General features: G+C 44.2%; 1 protein-coding gene across 2 annotated transcripts in view; it reads right to left on the bottom strand.

Moving 5' to 3' along the window:
• Positions 1–26,291, bottom strand: part of LOC117450595 (cytochrome P450 2K1-like) — a 66,107-nt gene that overhangs the window by 34,844 nt on the left and 4,972 nt on the right. Inside the window, exons 5-11 of one of the 2 annotated variants that reach the window (XM_071204040.1) lie at positions 20,798–20,970; positions 13,200–13,380; positions 12,537–12,699; positions 12,208–12,357; positions 11,887–12,047; positions 2,264–2,443; positions 2,042–2,183 (exon numbers count right to left, since the gene is read on the bottom strand). In XM_071204040.1, coding sequence (XP_071060141.1) covers positions 2,042–2,183; positions 2,264–2,443; positions 11,887–12,047; positions 12,208–12,357; positions 12,537–12,699; positions 13,200–13,380; positions 20,798–20,970 — 1,150 coding nt within the window. Of the gene's footprint in view, positions 1–2,041; positions 2,184–2,263; positions 2,444–11,886; positions 12,048–12,207; positions 12,358–12,536; positions 12,700–13,199; positions 13,853–20,797; positions 20,971–26,291 lie in introns of those variants that run through there. The other variant, XR_011643630.1, reaches the window with a different exon arrangement.

Here is a 26,291-nt window from a genome sequence, read left to right as displayed (position 1 = left end):
CAAAGATTATGGAATTAAACTGGTGAATAAATAACAGTGTGTTATTTTGAAAAGAATAACGAATTAGAAGGAACAAAATATTTAAAAATACAGATTTCCGTATTCTGAGGCTCTGAGCCCCATTTATTGTCTGAGCCCCGAAATTATACGATTTAAAATAAAAGCAATAATTGTGGCTTGATATTGAGTAAGAACATGTTTTTATGAACCACGCAGCTTCCGGTCTCCCACGACCCGACCGGAGAAAAAGACGGCAAATCGTGTTGGTGAACACGAATCAATAGATTAAAAATCGTGTTGGTGAACACGAAATGCCGTGAGACTGGGTTGCCATGGGACCTTATTTCGAAAAAATTATGTATTGAAGTCAATGGAGAGAGAAAGATTATCTTTTGACCCCGTTTGAATTGTACCACAAATTACACATATGTTTGTCAATTGAAAAGATCATTTTGCAAGTCAAAAAAAAAAAAATTGTCGTAAAACTGTGAAGTAACACATTTGTTTGTGTGAAACGCTCAATGAACTACATCTCTGGTCTCGCAGAACAACACACGTCACCAAGATGGCCGTCACTACTTGTCTTGTCAACAAAACGATTGTCTACCCTCACTATCACCACAATGAAACACGTCCAGAAGAATGTCATGCAAAGCTGCCTGCCTGCCTTCCTTTGATTCTCTCTGAACTGCCTGGTCTTTTTAATGTTTAATGTCAACCATTTGTGCAGATAGCATGAAGTAGAAAAGATCGGCGATCGCCGATGCTAGCGTTAGTATTTCTCCCCCGGGCTTAAATTGTGTGTTATAGAATGATCACACCGGTGACAGTACTCTTCAAAGGGTTCACGAAATATGACTACTACTCTCACTGTTTAACATTTTGGGTTATTTAATGTTACTTCATATTAAGGCGAATAAAAATGACAAGGCTGTAATGCTAACTAACGTGCTAGCTACTAGCTAGGTAGCTAACTTGATCCAGCCACTCCTGGTCCTTTCATCAGACGGGAAGCGAAAGAACGAGCAAGACCCATTGCTGGTATGATAACAACCTGGTACTAAGCACACAGGCATCTTGTTAAAGTTATCTTATCTTAGCCAGCGCCATATAGATAGATTATATCTATATGGCGCTGATCTTAGCTATCTCTTAGTGGAGGAAAACAATTGTGACATCACTTACGCAACTCTGGGATTTGTAGTCTTTCTAGTTGCGTATTTTTCATAGTCTTATATTTCAACAGTTTTACGACAAACTGACTTTTTTGAGATTGACAAACATCATATGTGTAATTCATGGCACAACGGGATCGAAAGATAAGTTTTGTCTCTCCATTGACTTCAATACATTATTTTTCCGAAATAAGGTCCCATGGACCGGAAGTAGTTGGGCGTGACTTCGCCACTCTATATGGGCAACTCTCCACCTATCAGGGGAATGGGGGGTTGCCGTGGCATGGTAACAGCATGGTAACAGCATGGTAAAATGATGCTCGTGCCTCGCCCCCCTCCTTTGCAGGGGCGGCGTGGTCAGCTGCAGCTCATTTGCCACAGAATCAGCCCTTGCAAAAACAGGGCTGGAATAGAGCAAATAGAGCAAAATGAGGCATGGCTAAAATCCATGATCTGTTTGGTATTTTGAAAAAGAAAAACTTCACAGACATGTTTTATATAGGTATGGCCCTACAATATATTATTAAAATATAGCATGATAGGTCCACTTTAAGTAAGACTGGTATTCCCTGAAATAAAGCCTGCATAAAAACACAATCTGTAAAAAATAGAAAAAAAGGTTTCAAAAAGGGTAGTGACTTAAGAGGGAGGCCTAAAACTACTGTACTCTTGTTATCTCCCGGAGGTTACTTCGCTTTATTTCAATGCCTGCTACTTTCCCTTTAAGTAGTTTCCAGCATATATGGTTTATCGTAATATATATATTTGAATTTATATAATAATACCTAATCTAAACTTGATTTATTTGATGGGCATCCACAGGTGCAAATATAAATGCACGCCTACAAGCCTCATCTTTATTTTACCTTGTACATGCGGATATTTAGCCATAAGCAGCAAACCCCATCTCAGTGTAGTTGCTGTGGTGTCGGTACCAGCAGCAAACAGGTTGGTTACTGTAAATATCAAATTCTTCTCGTTGTAGTGAGTGTCCTTCACGCCAGAGTCCTGAGAGAAAGAGCACCCACATATTGTTATAAAATACAATGTTCTCTTTTTTTGATGCATATGCAGTGAGGTTGTCTTACTTCTTCTTTCTTCTTCCGAATCAGAAAACAGTCGACAAGCCCTCTGCAGACCCTAGGGTTCAGAGTCTCTTTCAGATTCTTAACTAAAGCCTTGACATCTCTTATGGTCATCTCAACATTTTGTAAAAGCAGCTGACGGTTCTTTATCCAACTGAACAGCCTGGGAAACATGTTGTAGAGCTGTGAAAACAACAAAGATGAATGAAGAAAATGCACACCCAACATATATACTGTACAGTGTATTCAATGTTAAAGGTGGGGTAGGTAATTTTGGAGAAACCAGCTCGAGTGAGCTAGAATTTGAAAATACACTGCCGGAAAAAAAGTGCCACTTCCTTACAGATCCCCTCCTCCAATACACACAAACGCACACATGACCAATGAGGGCACAAGATAAGTTTGTGCACAGGTGGAAGGCTGACAGGCAGGTAGGCCATCCAGTTATTTTAGCCGGGCCGGCTAAAATGATTGGTCGTGCTTTTTACAGTACTACGGCTTCCACAGATGACATTTTTGCATGTATTTTTTGTCAAAGCACTTAAGATATTCATTGCTATCGGGATGTTAAGAGCATTCCATGGAATATAACAAAAAGTGTATCTCGAGCCGGTTTCTCAAACTTACCTACCCCACCTTTAAGACACACCAGGGGCCTCATTTATAAAGGGATATACGCAAAAAAAAATGCCGCACGCCGTTTCTACGCAATGTTTGCGATTTATAAAATACTAACTTGACGGGAAAACGTGCGGTCCTCCACGCAAACTCTAACCCATGCGTACGCACTAAGCACAACAACGGGAGAGACGAGAAACTGCGACACCGTTGGCAGAAGGAAGAATGGAGAGAAATATGTGGAAATAATACCATAAATAAAATGTTACCTCTCATTTATCATATATGAAGTATTCATTTTCAAACATTGATTAAAGCCAATCTTAAAATTATTTAACAAATGCCTGCTTGAGACTCCTCAGTGCACACAAAAACATAACTTTGAGAAATAAATAAATACAGATATGTTATTTAAAACCACCTCGAATATGTTGTGTTAATGTTATGAAATGTTTTCTCATAAATAATGCGGTAAGCAGGACAGAATTACGTCTAAACTGACGCCGTGTTGCATTTCTATAGGTTGTAGATACGAGCATTAATCGTGTTTTATGCCGTTTGCCAAGACTTGATAAGTCGCTCGTAAAACACAGGAGATATGGAAACTAAGAACACCATATACAGTATTTGGATAATTGTACAGCTGATTTAACACAACACATTTGTTTTATTTCATTTATGTGGTAGGTAGAGTTGTTGCGGTGGCGTTGAGACACACATGGTGCAGTGGAGCACTTCTTCGGAAGTTTTTCCTTGTACGATGTGAGGGTCTAAGGACAGAGGGTGTCGTATTGTCATACTGATATTCTGTACACACTGTGAAGACCACTGAGACAAATGTAACATTTGTGATATTGGGCTATATAAATAAACATTGATTGATTGATTGATGGAGCCGCTGCGCACACCTGATCGACAGCTGGAACACAAACCACCGAATCCAAAAACATAATTCAGATCCAGTCGTCATGACTTCACACCGGGGGGATTCCCCCTTCACTTCTTACAGTTTCTCATCAAGGGGGTGTCTCCTGTCCCCGGTACAAACACACTGCCTGAGGAAGGATGTGTATTGTTTTTGTCATTAACCTTTTTCGGGCCATTTATTTATTTATTTTGGTGACGATCCGAAGCTCCATATTGCTCCCCTGTTTAAACTGCATCCACCAAACAATATGATTTATCTCGACCTCCCCAAAATAACCAAAATCTGACACGGTGTGAGATGTCGTTTTTAGCTGTTCTGTCGTCATTTCCTGAGATCTTCTTCATAAAGTCAGTCGGAGTGAATGAATGAATGGGCGTTTCTTTGACTATTTATAGGCAAATATGGGCGTTACGTGAAAGTAAGGGAAACCGGCGTAGGAAGTGCTGTACGCACTTTCCTCGCCGGTGCGCAATGTTTGGTGAATCGGGAAGTGGCGCAAAATGTATGGACCTATTTTTCGGATTTCTACTACGTAAGCAACCTTCCCACGTGAATCCTACGCACGGCGTTATACATGAGGCCCCTGATCAGTTATTTGATACAGTAAAATAAATGTTTCCCATCTCCATACCTTTAGTTTCAATCATTCTTTTATTGTTTTGTCAGTTAAATGTTACCCTAAAGCAACTATTTAGGCTGATACTAGAATGATGCTCCACCTGCACCTCGTGTAAAGAGATAATGGATGTTTACCCAAACATTCAACAACTGAAGTTACCTACTGTAACTCCAGCTTCTATGAGTATTAGCGTAGCCCTCTAAGGCTATCGCTATTGGGTAATCCCCCTGCACACCCGCGCAGCACTGAAACACTTGTAGTCCACGCCCACCCGCAAGGTGGGCCCCAGCCTCGGGCTCCCTTCCGGTATAAATAGGAAGGAGGCCCGACAATCTGCTCCCATACAAAATAACTTTTCTTCAGCTATTCGTGGAGCCAGTGGGCCCAGCACTTAGAGGGCTACGCCAATACTCATAGAAGCTGGAGTTACAGTCGGTAACTTCAGTTCTATTTCGTATATGGCTTTGCCCTCTAAAGCTATCGCTATTGGGTTAAGGGCGAAGCTTGATGTAGTCTGCGCCCCACTGGGTCCGCCCGGTACTAGAAGCACAGACACACCTGCTCAGATAATAACCCATGCCTATTGCGCCATGCGTAATGGCGCATTGCCGTCCCTGGAATATAGCATAACATGAATATTTTCCATGAGGGGACGAAGGCTGGGAACAATACATACCTGCCGCTGTGAAAAAGTAGAGACGAAGGTCATACTTTGCCCAGTGACAAAAAGAGGGGGAACAGCAGCTCTCTGCGTGCAGACAGGCAGGAGAGCGCACGGCTGGATCCCTGACGTCACTCACTCTGACAAGACACTCCGTACAAAATGTGTCAGAGGAAAAAAAGGAAACATCCCTCTCATAAGAGGGAAAAAGGGCCACTCTCCGTGTGCCGAGAGGCAGGAGAGAGGCGCACAGCTGGATCCTTGACGTCACTCACTCTGACAAGACACTCCGTACAGGGTGTGTCAGAGAGGAATGGGAGACATCCCTCAAATTGAATAAATGACCAAGATGCAGCAGTGAAAATGTCTTCCACTGACATTCACTCCTCTGGTGGAGTGCGCATTGATGTTCTCCGGGGGATCCACCCCAGAGGAGACATATGCCTGTGACACAGCTTCACACAGCCAGTGTGACAGCCGTTGTGCAGACAGAGGCTGTCCGATCGAGCGCTCTCTATAGTGCACAAACAGGCGCTGAGAATGGCGCAAGGCAGCCGTGCACGCCACTAGCAGGACAGCGTGCACACAGGACAGAGGAGATGAGACGCGGCTTCTTCCTCCGACCTGTGAGGAGGGGGAAAGAAGCCATCAAAGGTGATCACTCTCGACTCTAAAAGAGCTTGTGATGACCTTAGGCATGAAGCCGGGTTAGGGCGTAAAACAGCTGAACTGCCATCTCCTTGGATCCGGAGGCATGACGGAGCCACAGAGAGAGCAGACAAATCACTGATAGAGCCAAAAGTAATACTTTGGCTGACAACAGTTTAAGGGGAACCTGGTCTAAAGGTTCAAATGGGGCTTTGCTTAGTGCGCGTAACACCAAAGCCAAATCCCACTGAGGCGCCAGTACCAGCTGACGCCAACGCCGAGCAGCTGCGTCACGGAGAGGGCTGTGTGGGTTGTGACATGCCGGAGGAGAGCTGTCAGTTCCTCCACTCGCTGCCGCGAGAGCCGCGCTCTCATGCTGGCTGAGTTTAATTCCACTCCCAGATAAACGATTTTCTGAGAGGGAAGAGGACAGCTCTTCTTCCAATTTATTATGAAACCCAGGCTTTGACAGATGCGATACGAGATGTACCGCCTGTAAAGCGACTTCCTCCCTGGAGCGAGCCAGCAAATAGCAGGTCGTCCAGAGAAAACCACACTCTCATGATTATCCCTCCTCTGTGTAGTGGCTCCAGCCTTCTCTACACAAAAAAGCGAGCAGTCAGGAAATATCCGAACGGCAGACTATTGTCTGGTCTGATATTTCCTAAAATGAGAAAACGCAGGAATTTCCTGTGTTTCGGGATGATGGGTACGTGGAAGTATGCATCCTTCAGGTAGAAGTGAACCAGTCATCCTGGTGAACACATTCCAGCACCTGTTTGATCGTCAGCATGTGGAATACTGACAGATCGAGGATGTCTCATTCCCCCAGTCTTTTTCGGGATCAGAAAAATAACGGGAGTGAAAACCCCTGATTTTCCTCTCTTTGAGGAACCCTGGAAATATCCTCTTTCAACAGGAGTTCCAGCAGCTCGGATTGGAGCGCAAGACATAGCTTCTGGGAGGACAGGAGTGTTTCCTGTATCCCACTGTGGGGGGGAGAGGTGAACTGCAGGGCGTACATAGCCTACTGGTCTCTGGGGGAGCGCAACGTAGGGCGACGTCCGGCGATTATGTTGGCCTGTCTTACCCCAAAAAACGCCGTCAGGCTCGGCTCCAGAGAAGGGGTGGTTGGGAAACCAGCATCTGTGAACCCCTCCACCTTGGTGAGGGGAACAAATGTGGCCACCGGAGCCTTCAGGGTCCTCGGGTTCGCCGCCGCCCCCTCCTGGAACCTCCTGATGGCTCTTCTCCTTATCAGCCTGCTCATCCATCTGTCCATCAGACACACGCGCTGCCACTCTGAGAAAAACTCTGAGAGCGGGCGCACGTGCTCGAGATGTGTTTTTAGTCGTCGAGCCACGCCAGAGCCCCTGCCGCCGCTCCCCGTGAGGTAACCCAAGGTGTGCTTGGACCGAAAGGGCTGCGCCGGGGCCTCCACACGCTGTGTCTCACTCTGACTCTCATCATGAGGCGCGTACAACCTCAGGGGATGGATGGAGGTGTGTGCAGTGCTGCCCACATGAGGCGTTATAACGGCGCTCATGGGTTTATTAAAACCGTGTGTAGGAGGCGTATCTCGGACAGAGGAATGCCGCGAGCTCTGCAGGTTATTAACCGATAGGTTAAAACCAGCAGGCTTCTGCAGGGAGCCCTGCTGTCTACTTAATCAACAGATTAGTGGCAGCCGGCTTAATTACCGGCTCTGCTTCCTCGGAGGCTCTCGCGGAGCAGACCAGGAGCGGGGGAGCCTCACTCCCCTTTGACTCGCCGCTGGGAGACCCTGTCTCTGGGGTGGCGGGGGAGCGGAGACGTGGGTTGGAGCCCCTGCAGCCACTGAAGGGCGAGTCTGATGCCGAGGCGGTTGCTGTGGGCGTCTCTCCGCTTGCGGCCTCCTGAGCCGGCGTGGAACTGGGGTCCGAACAGCCCGTCCGGGCTGATTGGAGCGTCCAGTAGCACTTTTCTGGCCGTCTCCGTAATAGACGCCTGCTCCAGCCAGAGGTGGCGCTGGATCTGTGTCACCCACGCGGAAATCCTCGCCTAGGAGACAGCGACGGACGCACACAGAGTGAGCGCCGTGCTGGCTGCCTTGCTGATTTCCTCTGCCTCAGTGGTGGACCGCTCTACCAGTGTCACCACCGAGTTGGAGAGCAGCGCGATGTTATTCGCCGCCGCCTGAAAGGCACACTAGTGCACCCGGCGGCCTGGTGGCGACATAGCCTACTGGTCTCTGGGGGAGCGCAACGTAGGGCGACGTCCGGCGATTATGTTGGCCTGTCTTACCCCAAAAAACGCCGTCAGGCTCGGCTCCAGAGAAGGGGTGGTTGGGAAACCAGCATCTGTGAACCCCTCCACCTTGGTGAGGGGAACAAATGTGGCCACCGGAGCCTTCAGGGTCCTCGGGTTCGCCGCCGCCCCCTCCTGGAACCTCCTGATGGCCAGGAAGCGTGGCCAGATCGGGTCACTCCTGACCGGCTGCACCCGCGAAAAAAGGAGCACACCTCCTGAGCTCGGGGAACGGGGAGATCTCTGCAGGCGGCCGCCTTGCGTATGATCTCCGGCAGTTCCCCTAGGATGCCACCTATTGCCGGTAGCGCTGTGGTGACGGAGAGGGGGAAAGAATGTTCGACCGCCAAGCTGGCACCCTGCTCCGACTCGGTCTCCCCCGTCCGGGGGAGAGGAGGGAGGGGAGAACCGAACGGTGAACCGTGGAGGGAGGCGGGGCAGGAGTCCGACAACTCCTGCCCCGCCTCCCTCCACGGTTCACCGGCACTCGGCCCCAGGGACACGAGGCCCCCGTCCGCGGGCTCGTAAGCCTGGACGGGCCAATCGTCTTCCTCGGCCGCAGCAGCAAGAGCGTCCGCTCTTCGCTTCCTGTCCCCGAGGGGAGACGGGCGCAGTGTGTGCATGCTACCTACTGGTTTAGAGCCGCTTACGCGTTCTCTGACCCCAGGCAGGATTCGCATACTGCTTTTATCTGTGCTGGTCATAACTCATTATGAACCCAGAGCCACATGAGGGACAATCTCTCACACAATTGTTACTCATGTTCAGGGGCGGCGCCAGGGGGGAGCTAGGGGGTGCTGAAGCACCCCCCAAGATTGCCAAATCACCCCCTAAGCACCCCCAAGAAATATGTGTTTTGTTTTTTTCCCCGAAAATTATTATTATTATTTTTATTAAATTAAATCAGAAAAATTATTGATTACATCAATGCAAATGTGAAACAAACACATGTTTGACCAAAAACATAAAGCCAACACAGGTGATATGATTAGGCCAATGGCCAGCACCCATTCGATTTTTTACCTACCCATAGGCTAAATTACTTTGTGACACTTGAGTGACTTCCTGTTAGCTGGAGCCCCAAATTATTTGCTAACAGCAAAGTGACAAATGGATCGTTTTTTGTCCTTAAACGTCCACGTGTGGACACTCAACAAAACCAACTGAAAGTGAGAGGGATTCTGCACATAATAGGCCTCGTGAGTACAAGTAGCTTAGGTCTCTGTGTTTCATTCAAGCTCTGCTCTGTGTGTGTGTGGCACGAGCCATTTTGTGTGCGTGCGCAAGCGAGCGAGAGAGAGAGCTCGCGCACCGGTGGGTATCTACCGGAGATCGATGTGGTTAGCATCTGGTTGCTAGCTAGCCAAGCTAACGGATATAAGGAGCTTTTTCAACAATAATGTGGAGGGAGAACTCTCTCCTGTCAGACTGAGTCTCAGCCATTATATGAGGGTGGGACAAGTAGTCCCCCCCACTTTTTCAAATGATTAGTTTAGACCCCCCCACTTTTACCATGTCGGATGAAAGTCCGTGAATCGGTCTATCCACTCGCCGCACTTTGTAGAGCGCTGTGTCAGTGCTTCACTATCAAATCCATTCCACTTGCTTATTGAGAGAATCAATGAAACTCCGTACCATGTTTTCACTGCTACTTTGTACCAAGGCAGATTCTCACATAGCGCGCATGTTCAAGGAGTGTTGTTGACAGCTCAGATCTGTTGTATGTAGCGATGCCGGTAGCGGAGGTAAGGCACACACACCAAGTGTTCAGGACATTGTTAATACAGCGAAAATCAAAGCTGATGATCTCTTGGTTTGATATGTTTTCTCCTCCAGACAACATGGACATAAGAACATTTTTTTCAAAGAAGAGGAAAGTAAGTCATCAGCTGGTAGCAGTTAATCAGTTAACAGTGATGGTGGCGGTGGCGTCTCACTTCTGGAGAGGAGTTTCGTCTTTGTCATGATAGAGAGATACAAATACTGAATAGTTTAGATGATAAAAGGCATCGAAATGCCAGGTTGCTAGTATTTATCATGTAAACAGGGAACATGAATAACCCGATCTCTCTGTGCTCATGTAAACACCATATCCCCAATATGTTCATAACCGACGGCTTACTGATGTCCATGTAGACGCAGTCAGTGTGTTTTACTGGAGCCTCAGTTCGATGAGAGATTATTTTCTGAGTTCTTTAACTTTGGTACTCTCTCTCAAAATGGTAATGTGCATTATGTTTTAATTATACTTCTTATCATTCAGATAAGTGTTTATGTTTTACTGAGTGCTTATAGGCCATTTCCATCCCAGTATTAAGTTAACTATTTATTTACTGTGCACATTACACAGACTAGCTAATATTCTACCTACTGCTTGGGACTTTGAGTCTTCAAAATGTCCAATGTCACAGACTGCGACTCACTTTAGAGTCAGTTGTATTTACATTCAGTATGACTTGTTATGATTCAATGTGAAAGACTGAAAGAGTATACTGCTCAATAAATAATGATCACTTCACCACCTCTCTTGACATCGAGGCGCTTGAGAGTGAGTCAGAGGCAGAATACAGCGACAGTGGAGAGAGGTCCATTGCTGAGGTGAGTGATGAAAGGCAAATGACAGTTTAGAGTAAATTGTGATCCCAGAATTTTAAGGAAATCAGTGGGGATATTGAACAGGAAGCATTTCAGTCAAGGGGCATCATATGACCAATATAGACAGAAGAGCAACATTTATTTGAACATTTAAGTCAATGATACCATTCCTAGGTGAACTTAACATCTGTATGGACTCAGATCAGTCTCAATATTAATAAATGCTCACAGAAGGATTCACAAATGTATTTTGCGATTTATATATAAATGACTCTCCACAACAATATCTCTCAATGCACTCGCAAATATTTATTGTTGTATATAAATGTACAAAAAATGGGCATTTAAACTGCTTTTTATTAATTCAAATAGTCTAGTTATCTCAGTGGGTCTCAAACGGTTTGTTTTAAAAGGGGAGTGATTTGTAAAATATCTATAAAGAAATAGAAAATCTGTTTACAGTTCTGTTTCATATGTATGTTGAGAGATACAGTATATCCATAGATCTCTTCATTTTGCTCTCAAAGTGCACCAGATTGATGCTTTTAACTTCAATATTTAAAAAAAATCTTCCCCACTAGAGGAGGTGAGGACCCTCCTAGAGGAGGTGAGGTCCACTCCCCACTTGTAAAAATAGTACTTGACCCCTGCTTACACCTATATGACGTGAGCTGATTACCGAGCCTTCATTGTAACAGTCGCAGGTACACTGTGTGTGCGTGTGGGGAGTGTTGCAGTAGAAAATTCAACGGTAGCGCTGGTGCATTAATGGGAAACCCTTAATGTTTGAGCACCCTCTATGAAACGTCAAGCTACCCCACAGCACCCCCTAGAGAAAATCTCTGGCGCCGCCACTGCTCATGTTTACTCTGCAATTGAAGTGTCTCTTGTGCTTCAGTAACGGTGTGCTGAAGAAAAGAGGGGAGCAGATTGTCGGGCCTCCTTCCTATTTATACCGGAAGGGAGCCCGAGGGTGGGGCCCACCTTGCGGGTGGGTGTGGACTACAAGTGTTTCAGTGCTGCGCGGGTGCACAGGGGGATTACCCAATATCGATAGCCTTAGAGGGCGAAGCCATATACGAAATAGAACACACACATTTCTTACACCAACCAGCCCAAATCTGTATAAAAGACATGAAGACAGTAATAAACCTTCTATTTGACTTTCTGCTAAAAGCTCATGGTGTTGACCATTTGCAAAAATATTCAACCAAAGCTTTCATGTTGTCCCTAAATCATGTATTTTTCAACCGAAGCAGTATGAGGCCTACCTGGATTTGTACAGATGCAACAATGCATATGGACTGGTTGGCTCTTCTGACCATTTCCTTGAATCTGGGGTCATTGTATTCGAATCTGCTTCCATACACGATAGAGGAGATGATATTGGATGTTGCATGATTCAACGGGCGCGCTGTATCAAATGGTTTCCCTGTAAAATGGCATTGAGAATACTGATATTATTAGGATTTCAGAACAAAACAAAGAGGGCAGCCTTTTAATATTAAAATGAACCTCACCATGATTTGCCTTTGGTACAACAAAACTGTAAAACATGGGTGATGAATAAAAAAATGCTTTTTACTCCATACCTTTATGATCTTCAAACATTTGGCTCAGATAGTGGCATTCCTCTAGGATTTTTTGCTCCGCTATTCTTTTGCCCATGCCAAAGTCTCTCAGGGTGCTGAGGGCAAAACGTCTCATCTCTTTCCATGATTCTCCATTTGCAAACAGGATTCCTTTTAAACATGACATGCATGTTAAATATAATCTGTAGTAGTCATGTCTGTACTATTCAACACAATATTCAAGTGTGATTTGACTCACAACAAATAAATGGTAGGTATTATCACTACAATGTTTTTTCTATTATTTGAAAGATACTGTATATTAAAGATTATGTAAAGGTAAATCCTACCGTGACCTTCATTCATGTCATAGAAAATAGGGGAGATTTCTCTTTCACCAAACTCTTCTGCATTGCTGACCAGAGCATCCTTTACTGACTTGTATCCAGCCAGCACCACCACTTTATTGGTTCCAAAGTATACCGTAAACACAGACCCATATTTATTTGAAAGCTGTTAAAAGATGTAACAAAATTGAGATGGCGTCAGTAAACAATGTTTTGCATGACCTGCAAGTGAATCATTACAACTGTAGCGGCCAAAATCATATAGAAATAAAACTGACAATTAACTTAAAATAACACTGCCGCTGAGGCACTAGTTAGCGGAACTTACGCAGGGCAATGATCCAGGTCTAGACAAGAGTATCCGTTTGTGCATTTTATTATGATCCAATATCATTCAACAGGTTTCCTATGGTTTGTTCCTTAAGCCTTTCCTTTCTTGTGGCTGGAAAACCCTGGTAAAAAAACGTTTGCCTACTAGTGCTCTAGTACTACTATTTTAAATTACGACAATAATAGGCTACATTTACAATAAACACTATAAACAGCAAGAAAATAAATGTTTAAGTATTACATAATATAAAGAGATATATAGCTCTAACAACAACAACAACAACAACAACAACAACAACAACTGTATCAAAATGGATTTGCTTTAGGATAGCTCACCTCACAGAGGGTTTTGTAGGGTCTCTTGAGATCAAGATGCAACAGGTTACCAAGCAGGGGAAGAGGCCTCGGTCCTGGGGGCTCCTTCCCTATTTCCTTGGTGATTAAACTACTGGATACAAGATAGAGAATGAGCAGGAGAGCCACCAACCCCAACAAAGTGGTGGGATTAGAGAAAAAGATGAGAACAAAATCGTGCCAAAGAGACATTTGTTCTGCTGTTGACAGTGCTTAGCCGACGTTAACAGCAGCCCTGTCTGTGCACACGGAGACCGACTCTGTCGTCCGGTGATCTAACCGCCTTCTGGAAAAGCTTCACAAGTACGTCGGTACGCAAATGCGCTTTGTGACACAAGTAACAGTACGCATTTCAGATTACGCACATAACCTGTGTACCAGTTTTATGTACAGCAAAAGTATTCTCCGTCGGAACTTCCTGCAACAACACCACGCCGTTATCTTGATTCTGATTGGCCATAAGACATTATCAAAGATGTTCTATTGAGAAGACGATCACTACGTGACAAAAGTTTTCAAAACCGTTTCTGGTCTTCGGTATTTCCAGACAAGTGGCTACTAAAATCAATCTTACTAACTGCCGTCTGTGCAATTTACTCCGCGCGAGTTGGCAGACTTTATTTTTCCAACATCATTTTTCATGGTGGGGCTAAACCATTTCTTGGTATGGGTGTAGACCCAGCCATACCCTGGCGCTGCCACTGGTGGGATGTATGGGGCGGGCCATTCTGCACATGCGTTAAATATTTTAACGCAATTAATTCAAAAAATTAATTACCGCCGTTAACGCGATAATTTTGACATCATTAATTGAAATACAAAGTTGGTACCTGCAGAAAATGGCATGAAGGCGTCCCTCCTGAAAAATTTACCCTCCTTATCCAGGAAGTGGGAAGGGTTGAAAGTGTGTGGTGTTTCCCATTCACTCTCATCATACAGGACAGAAGTAAGAAGAGGAAGCACAGTAGTCCCCTGTAGGAAAAAGCGGAGAGCAAGGTGTATCATAACAAGTATGGAGAGAATGAGAATCTCCGGCATATTTTGTTGTGGCTAAGTATTGAAACACCTTAACACCTGACCTCTTTGATGAAGTATCCTTGGAAGGTGACATCTCGGCTGGTTTTATGAGGAATGGCCATGGGGACAATGTTGGCCAGTCTCTGTATCTCATGGATGACAGCATCAGTGTACGGCAGGTTCTTCCGGTCATCGACCCCTGCCTGACGGCTTCCTATTCTCTGCTCAGCTCCTCCTGGACCTGGTCTGAACACACAAAATCAATAACTGTTAATAATATATATATTAATAAGTTATTTGTATCTTGACTAAGAGTTCACAGCCATGCCAGTGGCTTTGTGAAGCTGTACTTTTGGGGTAAAATGCTAAAGTCAGCATGCTAACCTGTTCAAAATGACGATGCTATCAGATGTATCGTTTACCATGTTTACCATAATGGTTTATAATCACTAAACGCAAAGTGCAGCTGAGGCTGATGGGAATGTAATTTGCTTTACATTTCCTCTGCCTTCGAAATCTACAGAAGAAACATTTTCTGTAATATAGTTTAAAGGGGACCTATCATGCAAAATGCACTTTTGTACATATTTTATACATGAATATGTGTCCCCGGTGTGTCAGGGAACTCACCAAGTGTCAGAAAACACAACCGTCTCTCTTTTCCTCCATACCCACATTTCTAAAAAAACGGGGCTGCTACGGATCTGATACAGACTGATACAGATTTGAAATATCTCTGACGTCAGAAACAAGGAGCTCCGCCGATAGAGTGGCGAAGTCCCTCCCCTTCCGGTGGACCTCCATGGGCAACCCAGTCTCACGGCATTTCGTGTTCACCAACATGATTTTTAATCTATTGATTCGTGTTCACCAACACGATTTGCCCCTTTTTTGTGTTGCACAGCACGATTTTAAAAGCAATGTATTTCTACTGCCTGCAGCACGTCTTTTTCTCCGGTCGGGTCGAGGAAGACCGGAAGCTGTGTGGTTCATAAAAACATGTTCTTACTCAATATCAAGCCACAGTTATTGCTTTTATTTGAAATCGTATAATTTCGGACTTTTGTTGCCGTCTGTGAGGAAAATAAATGGGGCTCAGAGCCTCAGGATACTGAAATATGTATTTTTAAAATCTTTTTTTCCTTCTAATTTGTTATTCTTTTCAAAATAACACAATGTTATTTACTCACCAATAACACTCAATTATCCTTGCTTTTATTTATTGGTTTAATTCCATAATCTCTGGCTTTTTTGGCGACCGTCAGGAACTGAATTTCAAAATAAAAATAACAGACGTAGGCATTTCGAGCGATTACCCAAGATCCTCAGCTATGGTTTTAAGCTCGCTTATTGGATGTTTTAGCCGCAATGCATGCTGGGATTTGGTGTTTATATGATATGAAATCCGGAAAACATTTTAAAAGAATAAAATAATACTTAATTCCGAGTGTTCTTGCTTTTCTCTTTGAAAGTCATCACATAACGGCATTGTAATACACGGTTCGGCTGCATTGTATATTACAGATCTGCCGTAGTTCTTTATTTATAGAGCCCTGATGAGAAGACCTTTGGAAAAACTGAGAAAATGCCACCGAAACTGAATACTTGATGTGGATCATAAATATATTCAACAATTAAACAACATCTTCAATTTCTCTTCACACAATACGTCTCCTTGCAGTATCAACACTAATTCGGCTGACTTTTACATTTGATCTAATTCACAGATAGGTTATATTTACACCATAACGGTGCACAGCTGATATAAAAGGACTGTAGTTTTTAAAGATATTACTGATTTTCTTTGAATGTAAGAATGTAAATACTGAGTCTGAAATAGTATAGCAATATGCTGTAAAATTATGTGTAATAATACAAAGTTATTATGGCTGTGTGTACCTTGTGTGCACCGCCTAGTGGTTAAAGCACGTTATTGAATTATTGTTTTTATGTGTTATAATATAACACATAAAAACAATAATGTACTCTTAATATTTTTTTCATCAAATATTATTTGAATATTTGAATAAAAATATGAAGAGTACATACTTTCATAGGGGGAAAGTAGAAGGTCTGTGATAGAAATATAGAATATAAAAAATCAAGAAGATACTATAAGTGATCTCTACAATAAAACAGTTTAGTGCAGGATGTACAAAGATATTAATAGGAGGAGGTGCAAAACAGAAAAACGAATTAACATTTATTTAAACATTAAATAACAGATTAAGGTCTTCTTTTAAATAAGAAAAAAACTTTGGGGGTATCTATCTACAATAAATATTAAGCCTGACAAAGTACTTAACGTCTAATATATTGCTTTCCTGCAGTGTTAACTATGTTGAAGCACTTATTTTAACTGATATTATACATATGAATTATACTCTTATGTATGTAGATAGAATAAGAAATGTGCAGAATATGAATATGTTTAATGGTGGAGGTACACACATATTGATAGATGTCTTGTAATGCACTGTTGAGGAACCTGTGACCCAAGTGTTTCATTCAATGCATAACTACACCGTAGTTGTGTATATGATATGTCAATAAACCTTTGAAAATCTTGAAAGGGATGTGCAAAATAGCCATAATATACAGTCTTTAATTAACTATTAGTAGAGAATAACGAGTAATGAATATACTTTATTACTCGTTTCCATTCATGTCAATTGCAGATACATGTTTAGTCTTCTCAAGCAACAACTATCAAATATCTCTCCTGATTGTTGGCACTTGACAATCACCTTACCTGAATTTTACTCAGGTCACGTGTAACTAAAGTCTGATTTAAGGGTTGTTTATATTTCACATAATTAATCAGAATCTGCAAAGTAACTCAAATAAATGCAGTGGAGTAAAAATACCAGGTTAACCTCTGAATTGTCGTGGAGTAGAATTACAAAGTAACAATGAGCTGTCATGTGCGTATATATTAATGCTGTGCATTATGGACACAAGCGATTTTCACCCATTTATTAATTATATGTTTTACATTTGATAACACCAATGTGTTTAATACTGGCAACTTCTAATTGTGGGAAAAACGAAAACGTTCAGTAGAGACGTCCCATAGAACATTTTGCGAAACACAATAGCCAGAATGTGTAGTTCTGGGAGGGCGTTCGATTCCAGTTTTGGATAGTCTGGCGTGGTTTCGTTCCATTTCACACAGCTGTTTGACGCTCTGCGTAACCTTACGGGGACTGTAGTCCTAAACGATAGCTGGGGATTATGGGTAATGTAGTGTCTTCGGCCATCCTAAACTCAGAAATGTTGACAATCGCAATGATGCTCGAAATGTCCCTTATAGGCCTACGTCTGTTTCCGGTTATTTTTATTTTGAAATTCAGTTCCTGACGGACGCCAAAAAAGCCAAAGATTATGGAATTAAACCAATAAATAAAAGCAAGGATAATTGTGTGTTATTGGTGAGTAAATAACAGTGTGTTATTTTGAAAAGAATAACGAATTAGAAGGAACAAAATATTTAAAAATACAGATTTCCGTATTCTGAGGCTCTGAGCCCCATTTATTGTCTGAGCCCCGAAATTATACGATTTAAAATAAAAGCAATAATTGTGGCTTGATATTGAGTAAGAACATGTTTTTATGAACCACACAGCTTCCGGTCTCCCACGACCCGACCGGAGAAAAAGACGGCAAATCGTGTTGGTGAACACGAATCAATAGATTAAAAATCGTGTTGGTGAACACGAAATGCCGTGAGACTGGGTTGCCATGGGACCTTATTTCGAAAAAATTATGTATTGAAGTCAATGGAGAGAGAAAGATTATCTTTTGACCCCGTTTGAATTGTACCACAAATTACACATATGTTTGTCAATTGAAAAGATCATTTTGCAAGTCAAAAAAAAAAAAATTGTCGTAAAACTGTGAAGTAACACATTTGTTTGTGTGAAACGCTCAATGAACTACATCTCTGGTCTCGCAGAACAACACACGTCACCAAGATGGCCGTCACTACTTGTCTTGTCAACAAAACGATTGTCTACCCTCACTATCACCACAATGAAACACGTCCAGAAGAATGTCATGCAAAGCTGCCTGCCTGCCTTCCTTTGATTCTCTCTGAACTGCCTGGTCTTTTTAATGTTTAATGTCAACCATTTGTGCAGATAGCATGAAGTAGAAAAGATCGGCGATCGCCGATGCTAGCGTTAGTATTTCTCCCCCGGGCTTAAATTGTGTGTTATAGAATGATCACACCGGTGACAGTACTCTTCAAAGGGTTCACGAAATATGACTACTACTCTCACTGTTTAACATTTTGGGTTACTTAATGTTACTTCATATTAAGGCGAATAAAAATGACAAGGCTGTAATGCTAACTAACGTGCTAGCTACTAGCTAGGTAGCTAACTTGATCCAGCCACTCCTGGTCCTTTCATCAGACGGGAAGCGAAAGAACGAGCAAGACCCATTGCTGGTATGATAACAACCTGGTACTAAGCACACAGGCATCTTGTTAAAGTTATCTTATTTTAGCCAGCGCCATATAGATAGATTATATCTATATGGCGCTGATCTTAGCTATCTCTTAGTGGAGGAAAACAATTGTGACATCACTTACGCAACTCTGGGATTTGTAGTCTTTCTAGTTGCGTATTTTTCATAGTCTTATATTTCAACAGTATTACGACAAACTGACTTTTTTGAGATTGACAAACATCATATGTGACCTGCTCCATCGAAATCAGTCGCATTGACCCGAAGACACATTTTGAGTTGTATACACGGTTGGAAAGAGGATATTCCTAGCTTTCTAATGATATCAGGATTGTTTTTGTACTCCAAATATTAAGCGAAATATGTCACATTATATAATGACTGTCACAGAGTCCTCATTTTGAGAAAAAGGCCTTTAAAGTTTCCTCTTCTCTGGAATCCATCGATCTGATTGATTATTAGTGGAGCAAATGATCAAAATACTACGGAGGGAAGATATTTTCGTTTGGAGGGGAAGCTCGCGAGTCTGTGTGTATACGTGTGTGCGTGTGTGTGTTTGTGTATTTTTGCGTTTGTGTGTATTGTGTTTGTTTCCCGGGGAAAACCCTCACGACAAACACCGGCTGTTGTTGTGCCCGCTGTGGCGTTAAATTACTCCGTTCTCCGCTTGTAATTATGCCGTTACAAGCTTCAAAGTTATATTTATCATCTGAATTTGCCGAAACAAGTTTAATATTCTGAAAGCCAAGACTCTGTTTAATTTAAATCAGATGAAAACAAACTGTAAAGGATCCTGCCGTGTTATCTATGATTACTTTACTCTTACGTTCATAATGTCAGCCGGAGGGAGGGGGGCGGCGCTGAAGGAAGAGCAGAGTGCGAGTGAGAGGTGCCTGTCTTCGTCCCTTCACAAGCTTCAAAAATGTACTTATCGTGTGATTTTGGAAATAAAAGTTTCATATTCTGAAAGCCAAGACTTGGTTTGTTTAAAATCAAACAAAACACCCGAACCCTGAAAAAATAGTTTTTTACGTAAATCCACGTTTATTCTGAAATGAGCCGTTGCGACTTCCGACTGATTTCGATAGAGCGGGTCACATATGTGTAATTCATGGCACAACGGGATCGAAAGATAAGTTTTGTCTCTCCATTGACTTCAATACATTATCTTTCCAAAATAAGGTCCCATGGACCGGAAGTAGTTGGGCGTGACTTCGCCACTCTATATGGGCAACTCTCCACCTATCAGGGGAATGGGGGGTTGCCGTGGCATGGTAACAGCATGGTAACAGCATGGTAACAGCATGGTAAAATGATGCTCGTGCCTCGCCCCCCTCCTTTGCAGGGGCGGCGTGGTCAGCTGCAGCTCATTTGCCACAGAATCAGCCCTTGCAAAAACAGGGCTGGAATAGAGCAAATAGAGCAAAATGAGGCATGGCTAAAATCCATGATCTGTTTGGTATTTTGAAAAAGAAAAACTTCACAGACATGTTTTATATAGGTATGGCCCTACAATATATTATTAAAATATAGCATGATAGGTCCACTTTAAGTAAGACTGGTATTCCCTGAAATAAAGCCTGCATAAAAACACAATCTGTAAAAAATAGAAAAAAAGGTTTCAAAAAGGGTAGTGACTTAAGAGGGAGGCCTAAAACTACTGTACTCTTGTTATCTCCCGGAGGTTATTCGCTTTATTTCAATGCCTGCTACTTTCCCTTTAAGTAGTTTCCAGCATATATGGTTTATCGTAATATATATATTTGAATTTATATAATAATACCTAATCTAAACTTGATTTATTTGATGGGCATCCACAGGTGCAAATATAAATGCACGCCTACAAGCCTCATCTTTATTTTACCTTGTACATGCGGATATTTAGCCATAAGCAGCAAACCCCATCTCAGTGTAGTTGCTGTGGTGTCGGTACCAGCAGCAAACAGGTTGGTTACTGTAAATATCAAATTCTTCTCGTTGTAGTGAGTGTCCTTCACACCAGAGTCCTGAGAGAAAGAGCACCCACATATTGTTATAAAATACAATGTTCTCTTTTTTTGATGCATATGCAGTGAGGTTGTCTTACTTCTTCTTTCTTCTTCCGAATCAGAAAACAGTCGACAAGCCCTCTGCAGACCCTAGGGTTCAGAGTCTCTTTCAGATTCTTAACTAAAGCCTTGACATCTCTTATGGTCATCTCAACATTTTGTAAAAGCAGCTGACGGTTCTTTATCCAACTGAACAGCCTGGGAAACATGTTGTAGAGCTGTGAAAACAACAAAGATGAATGAAGAAAATGCACACCCAACATATATACTGTACAGTGTATTCAATGTTAAAGGTGGGGTAGGTAATTTTGGAGAAACCAGCTCGAGTGAGCTAGAATTTGAAAATACACTGCCGGAAAAAATGTGCCACTTCCTTACAGATCCCCTCCTCCAATACATACAAACGCACACATGACCAATGAGGGCACAAGATAAGTTTGTGCACAGGTGGAAGGCTGACAGGCAGGTAGGCCATCCAGTTATTTTAGCCGGGCCGGCTAAAATGATTGGTCGTGCTTTTTACAGTACTACGGCTTCCACAGATGACATTTTTGCATGTATTTTTTGTCAAAGCACTTAAGATATTCATTGCTATCGGGATGTTAAGAGCATTCCATGGAATATAACAAAAAGTGTATCTCGAGCCGGTTTCTCAAACTTACCTACCCCACCTTTAAGACACACCAGGGGCCTCATTTATAAAGGGATATACGCAAAAAAAAATGCCGCACGCCGTTTCTACGCAATGTTTGCGATTTATAAAATACTAACTTGACGGGAAAACGTGCGGTCCTCCACGCAAACTCTAACCCATGCGTACGCACTAAGCACAACAACGGGAGAGACGAGAAACTGCGACACCGTTGGCAGAAGGAAGAATGGAGAGAAATATGTGGAAATAATACCATAAATAAAATGTTACCTCTCATTTATCATATATGAAGTATTCATTTTCAAACATTGATTAAAGCCAATCTTAAAATTATTTAACAAATGCCTGCTTGAGACTCCTCAGTGCACACAAAAACATAACTTTGAGAAATAAATAAATACAGATATGTTATTTAAAACCACCTCGAATATGTTGTGTTAATGTTATGAAATGTTTTCTCATAAATAATGCGGTAAGCAGGACAGAATTACGTCTAAACTGACGCCGTGTTGCATTTCTATAGGTTGTAGATACGAGCATTAATCGTGTTTTATGCCGTTTGCCAAGACTTGATAAGTCGCTCGTAAAACACAGGAGATATGGAAACTAAGAACACCATATACAGTATTTGGATAATTGTACAGCTGATTTAACACAACACATTTGTTTTATTTCATTTATGTGGTAGGTAGAGTTGTTGCGGTGGCGTTGAGACACACATGGTGCAGTGGAGCACTTCTTCGGAAGTTTTTCCTTGTACGATGTGAGGGTCTAAGGACAGAGGGTGTCGTATTGTCATACTGATATTCTGTACACACTGTGAAGACCACTGAGACAAATGTAACATTTGTGATATTGGGCTATATAAATAAACATTGATTGATTGATTGATTGATGGAGCCGCTGCGCACACCTGATCGACAGCTGGAACACAAACCACCGAATACAAAAACATAATTCAGATCCAGTCGTCATGACTTCACACCGGGGGGATTCCCCCTTCACTTCTTACAGTTTCTCATCAAGGGGGTGTCTCCTGTCCCCGGTACAAACACACTGCCTGAGGAAGGATGTGTATTGTTTTTGTCATTAACCTTTTTCGGGCCATTTATTTATTTATTTTGGTGACGATCCGAAGCTCCATATTGCTCCCCTGTTTAAACTGCATCCACCAAACAATATGATTTATCTCGACCTCCCCAAAATAACCAAAATCTGACACGGTGTGAGATGTCGTTTTTAGCTGTTCTGTCGTCATTTCCTGAGATCTTCTTCATAAAGTCAGTCAGAGTGAATGAATGAATGGGCGTTTCTTTGACTATTTATAGGCAAATATGGGCGTTACGTGAAAGTAAGGGAAACCGGCGTAGGAAGTGCTGTACGCACTTTCCTCGCCGGTGCGCAATGTTTGGTGAATCGGGAAGTGGCGCAAAATGTATGGACCTATTTTTCGGATTTCTACTACGTAAGCAACCTTCCCACGTGAATCCTACGCACGACGTTATACATGAGGCCCCTGATCAGTTATTTGATACAGTAAAATAAATGTTTCCCATCTCCATACCTTTAGTTTCAATCATTCTTTTATTGTTTTGTCAGTTAAATGTTACCCTAAAGCAACTATTTAGGCTGATACTAGAATGATGCTCCACCTGCACCTCGTGTAAAGAGATAATGGATGTTTACCCAAACATTCAACAACTGAAGTTACCTACTGTAACTCCAGCTTCTATGAGTATTAGCGTAGCCCTCTAAGGCTATCGCTATTGGGTAATCCCCCTGCACACCCGCGCAGCACTGAAACACTTGTAGTCCACGCCCACCCGCAAGGTGGGCCCCAGCCTCGGGCTCCCTTCCGGTATAAATAGGAAGGAGGCCCGACAATCTGCTCCCATACAAAATAACTTTTCTTCAGCTATTCGTGGAGCCAGTGGGGCCCAGCACTTAGAGGGCTACGCCAATACTCATAGAAGCTGGAGTTACAGTCGGTAACTTCAGTTCTATTTCGTATATGGCTTTGCCCTCTAAAGCTATCGCTATTGGGTTAAGGGCGAAGCTTGATGTAGTCTGCGCCCCACTGGGTCCGCCCGGTACTAGAAGCACAGACACACCTGCTCAGATAATAACCCATGCCTATTGCGCCATGCGTAATGGCGCATTGCCGTCCCTGGAATATAGCATAACATGAATATTTTCCATGAGGGGACGAAGGCTGGGAACAATACATACCTGCCGCTGTCAAAAAGTAGAGACGAAGGTCATACTTTGCCCAGTGACAAAAAGAGGGGGAACAGCAGCTCTCTGCGTGCAGACAGGCAGGAGAGCGCACGGCTGGATCCCTGACGTCACTCACTCTGACAAGACACTCCGTACAAAATGTGTCAGAGGAAAAAAAGGAAACATCCCTCTCATAAGAGGGAAAAAGGGCCACTCTCCGCGTGCCGAGAGGCAGGAGAGAGGCGCACAGCTGGATCCTTGAGGTCACTCACTCTGACAAGACACTCCGTACAGGGTGTGTCAGAGAGGAATGGGAGACATCCCTCAAATTGGATCCGGAGGCATGACGGAGCCACAGAGAGAGCAGACAAATCACTGATAGAGCCAAAAGTAATACTTTGGCTGACAACAGTTTAAGGGGAACCTGGTCTAAAGGTTCAAATGGGGCTTTGCTTAGTGCGCGTAACACCAAAGCCAAATCCCACTGAGGCGCCAGTACCAGCTGACGCCAACGCCGAGCAGCTGCGTCACGGAGAGGGCTGTGTGGGTTGTGACATGCCGGAGGAGAGCTGTCAGTTCCTCCACTCGCTGCCGCGAGAGCCGCGCTCTCATGCTGGCTGAGTTTAATTCCACTCCCAGATAAACGATTTTCTGAGAGGGAAGAGGACAGCTCTTCTTCCAATTTATTATGAAACCCAGGCTTTGACAGATGCGATACGAGATGTACCGCCTGTAAAGCGACTTCCTCCCTGGAGCGAGCCAGCAAATAGCAGGTCGTCCAGAGAAAACCACACTCTCATGATTATCCCTCCTCTGTGTAGTGGCTCCAGCCTTCTCTACACAAAAAAGCGAGCAGTCAGGAAATATCCGAACGGCAGACTATTGTCTGGTCTGATATTTCCTAAAATGAGAAAACGCAGGAATTTCCTGTGTTTCGGGATGATGGGTACGTGGAAGTATGCATCCTTCAGGTAGAAGTGAACCAGTCATCCTGGTGAACACATTCCAGCACCTGTTTGATCGTCAGCATGTGGAATACTGACAGATCGAGGATGTCTCATTCCCCCAGTCTTTTTCGGGATCAGAAAAATAACGGGAGTGAAAACCCCTGATTTTCCTCTCTTTGAGGAACCCTGGAAATATCCTCTTTCAACAGGAGTTCCAGCAGCTCGGATTGGAGCGCAAGACATAGCTTCTGGGAGGACAGGAGTGTTTCCTGTATCCCACTGTGGGGGGGAGAGGTGAACTGCAGGGCGTACATAGCCTACTGGTCTCTGGGGGAGCGCAACGTAGGGCGACGTCCGGCGATTATGTTGGCCTGTCTTACCCCAAAAAACGCCGTCAGGCTCGGCTCCAGAGAAGGGGTGGTTGGGAAACCAGCATCTGTGAACCCCTCCACCTTGGTGAGGGGAACAAATGTGGCCACCGGAGCCTTCAGGGTCCTCGGGTTCGCCGCCGCCCCCTCCTGGAACCTCCTGATGGCTCTTCTCCTTATCAGCCTGCTCATCCATCTGTCCATCAGACACACGCGCTGCCACTCTGAGAAAAACTCTGAGAGCGGGCGCACGTGCTCGAGATGTGTTTTTAGTCGTCGAGCCACGCCAGAGCCCCTGCCGCCGCTCCCCGTGAGGTAACCCAAGGTGTGCTTGGACCGAAAGGGCTGCGCCGGGGCCTCCACACGCTGTGTCTCACTCTGACTCTCATCATGAGGCGCGTACAACCTCAGGGGATGGATGGAGGTGTGTGCAGTGCTGCCCACATGAGGCGTTATAACGGCGCTCATGGGTTTATTAAAACCGTGTGTAGGAGGCGTATCTCGGACAGAGGAATGCCGCGAGCTCTGCAGGTTATTAACCGATAGGTTAAAACCAGCAGGCTTCTGCAGGGAGCCCTGCTGTCTACTTAATCAACAGATTAGTGGCAGCCGGCTTAATTACCGGCTCTGCTTCCTCGGAGGCTCTCGCGGAGCAGACCAGGAGCGGGGGAGCCTCACTCCCCTTTGACTCGCCGCTGGGAGACCCTGTCTCTGGGGTGGCGGGGGAGCGGAGACGTGGGACGGAGCCCCTGCAGCCACCGAAGGGCGAGTCTGATGCCGAGGCGGTTGCTGTGGGCGTCTCTCCGCTTGCGGCCTCCTGAGCCGGCGTGGAACTGGGGTCCGAACAGCCCGTCCGGGCTGATTGGAGCGTCCAGTAGCACTTTTCTGGCCGTCTCCGTAATAGACGCCTGCTCCAGCCAGAGGTGGCGCTGGATCTGTGTCACCCACGCGGAAATCCTCGCCTAGGAGACAGCGACGGACGCACACAGAGTGAGCGCCGTGCTGGCTGCCTTGCTGATTTCCTCTGCCTCAGTGGTGGACCGGTCTACCAGTGTCACCACCGAGTTGGAGAGCAGCGCGATGTTATTCGCCGCCGCCTGAAAGGCACACTAGTGCACCCGGCGGCCTGGTGGCGACATAGCCTACTGGTCTCTGGGGGAGCGCAACGTAGGGCGACGTCCGGCGATTATGTTGGCCTGTCTTACCCCAAAAAACGCCGTCAGGCTCGGCTCCAGAGAAGGGGTGGTTGGGAAACCAGCATCTGTGAACCCCTCCACCTTGGTGAGGGGAACAAATGTGGCCACCGGAGCCTTCAGGGTCCTCGGGTTCGCCGCCGCCCCCTCCTGGAACCTCCT

Source organism: Pseudochaenichthys georgianus, chromosome 8, assembly GCF_902827115.2.
Source record: "Pseudochaenichthys georgianus chromosome 8, fPseGeo1.2, whole genome shotgun sequence".
In the NCBI taxonomy this organism is placed as follows: Eukaryota; Metazoa; Chordata; class Actinopteri; order Perciformes; family Channichthyidae; genus Pseudochaenichthys; species Pseudochaenichthys georgianus.
Note: the sequence above shows the minus strand (reverse complement) of the source record. Positions and strands in the feature narration are given on the sequence as shown.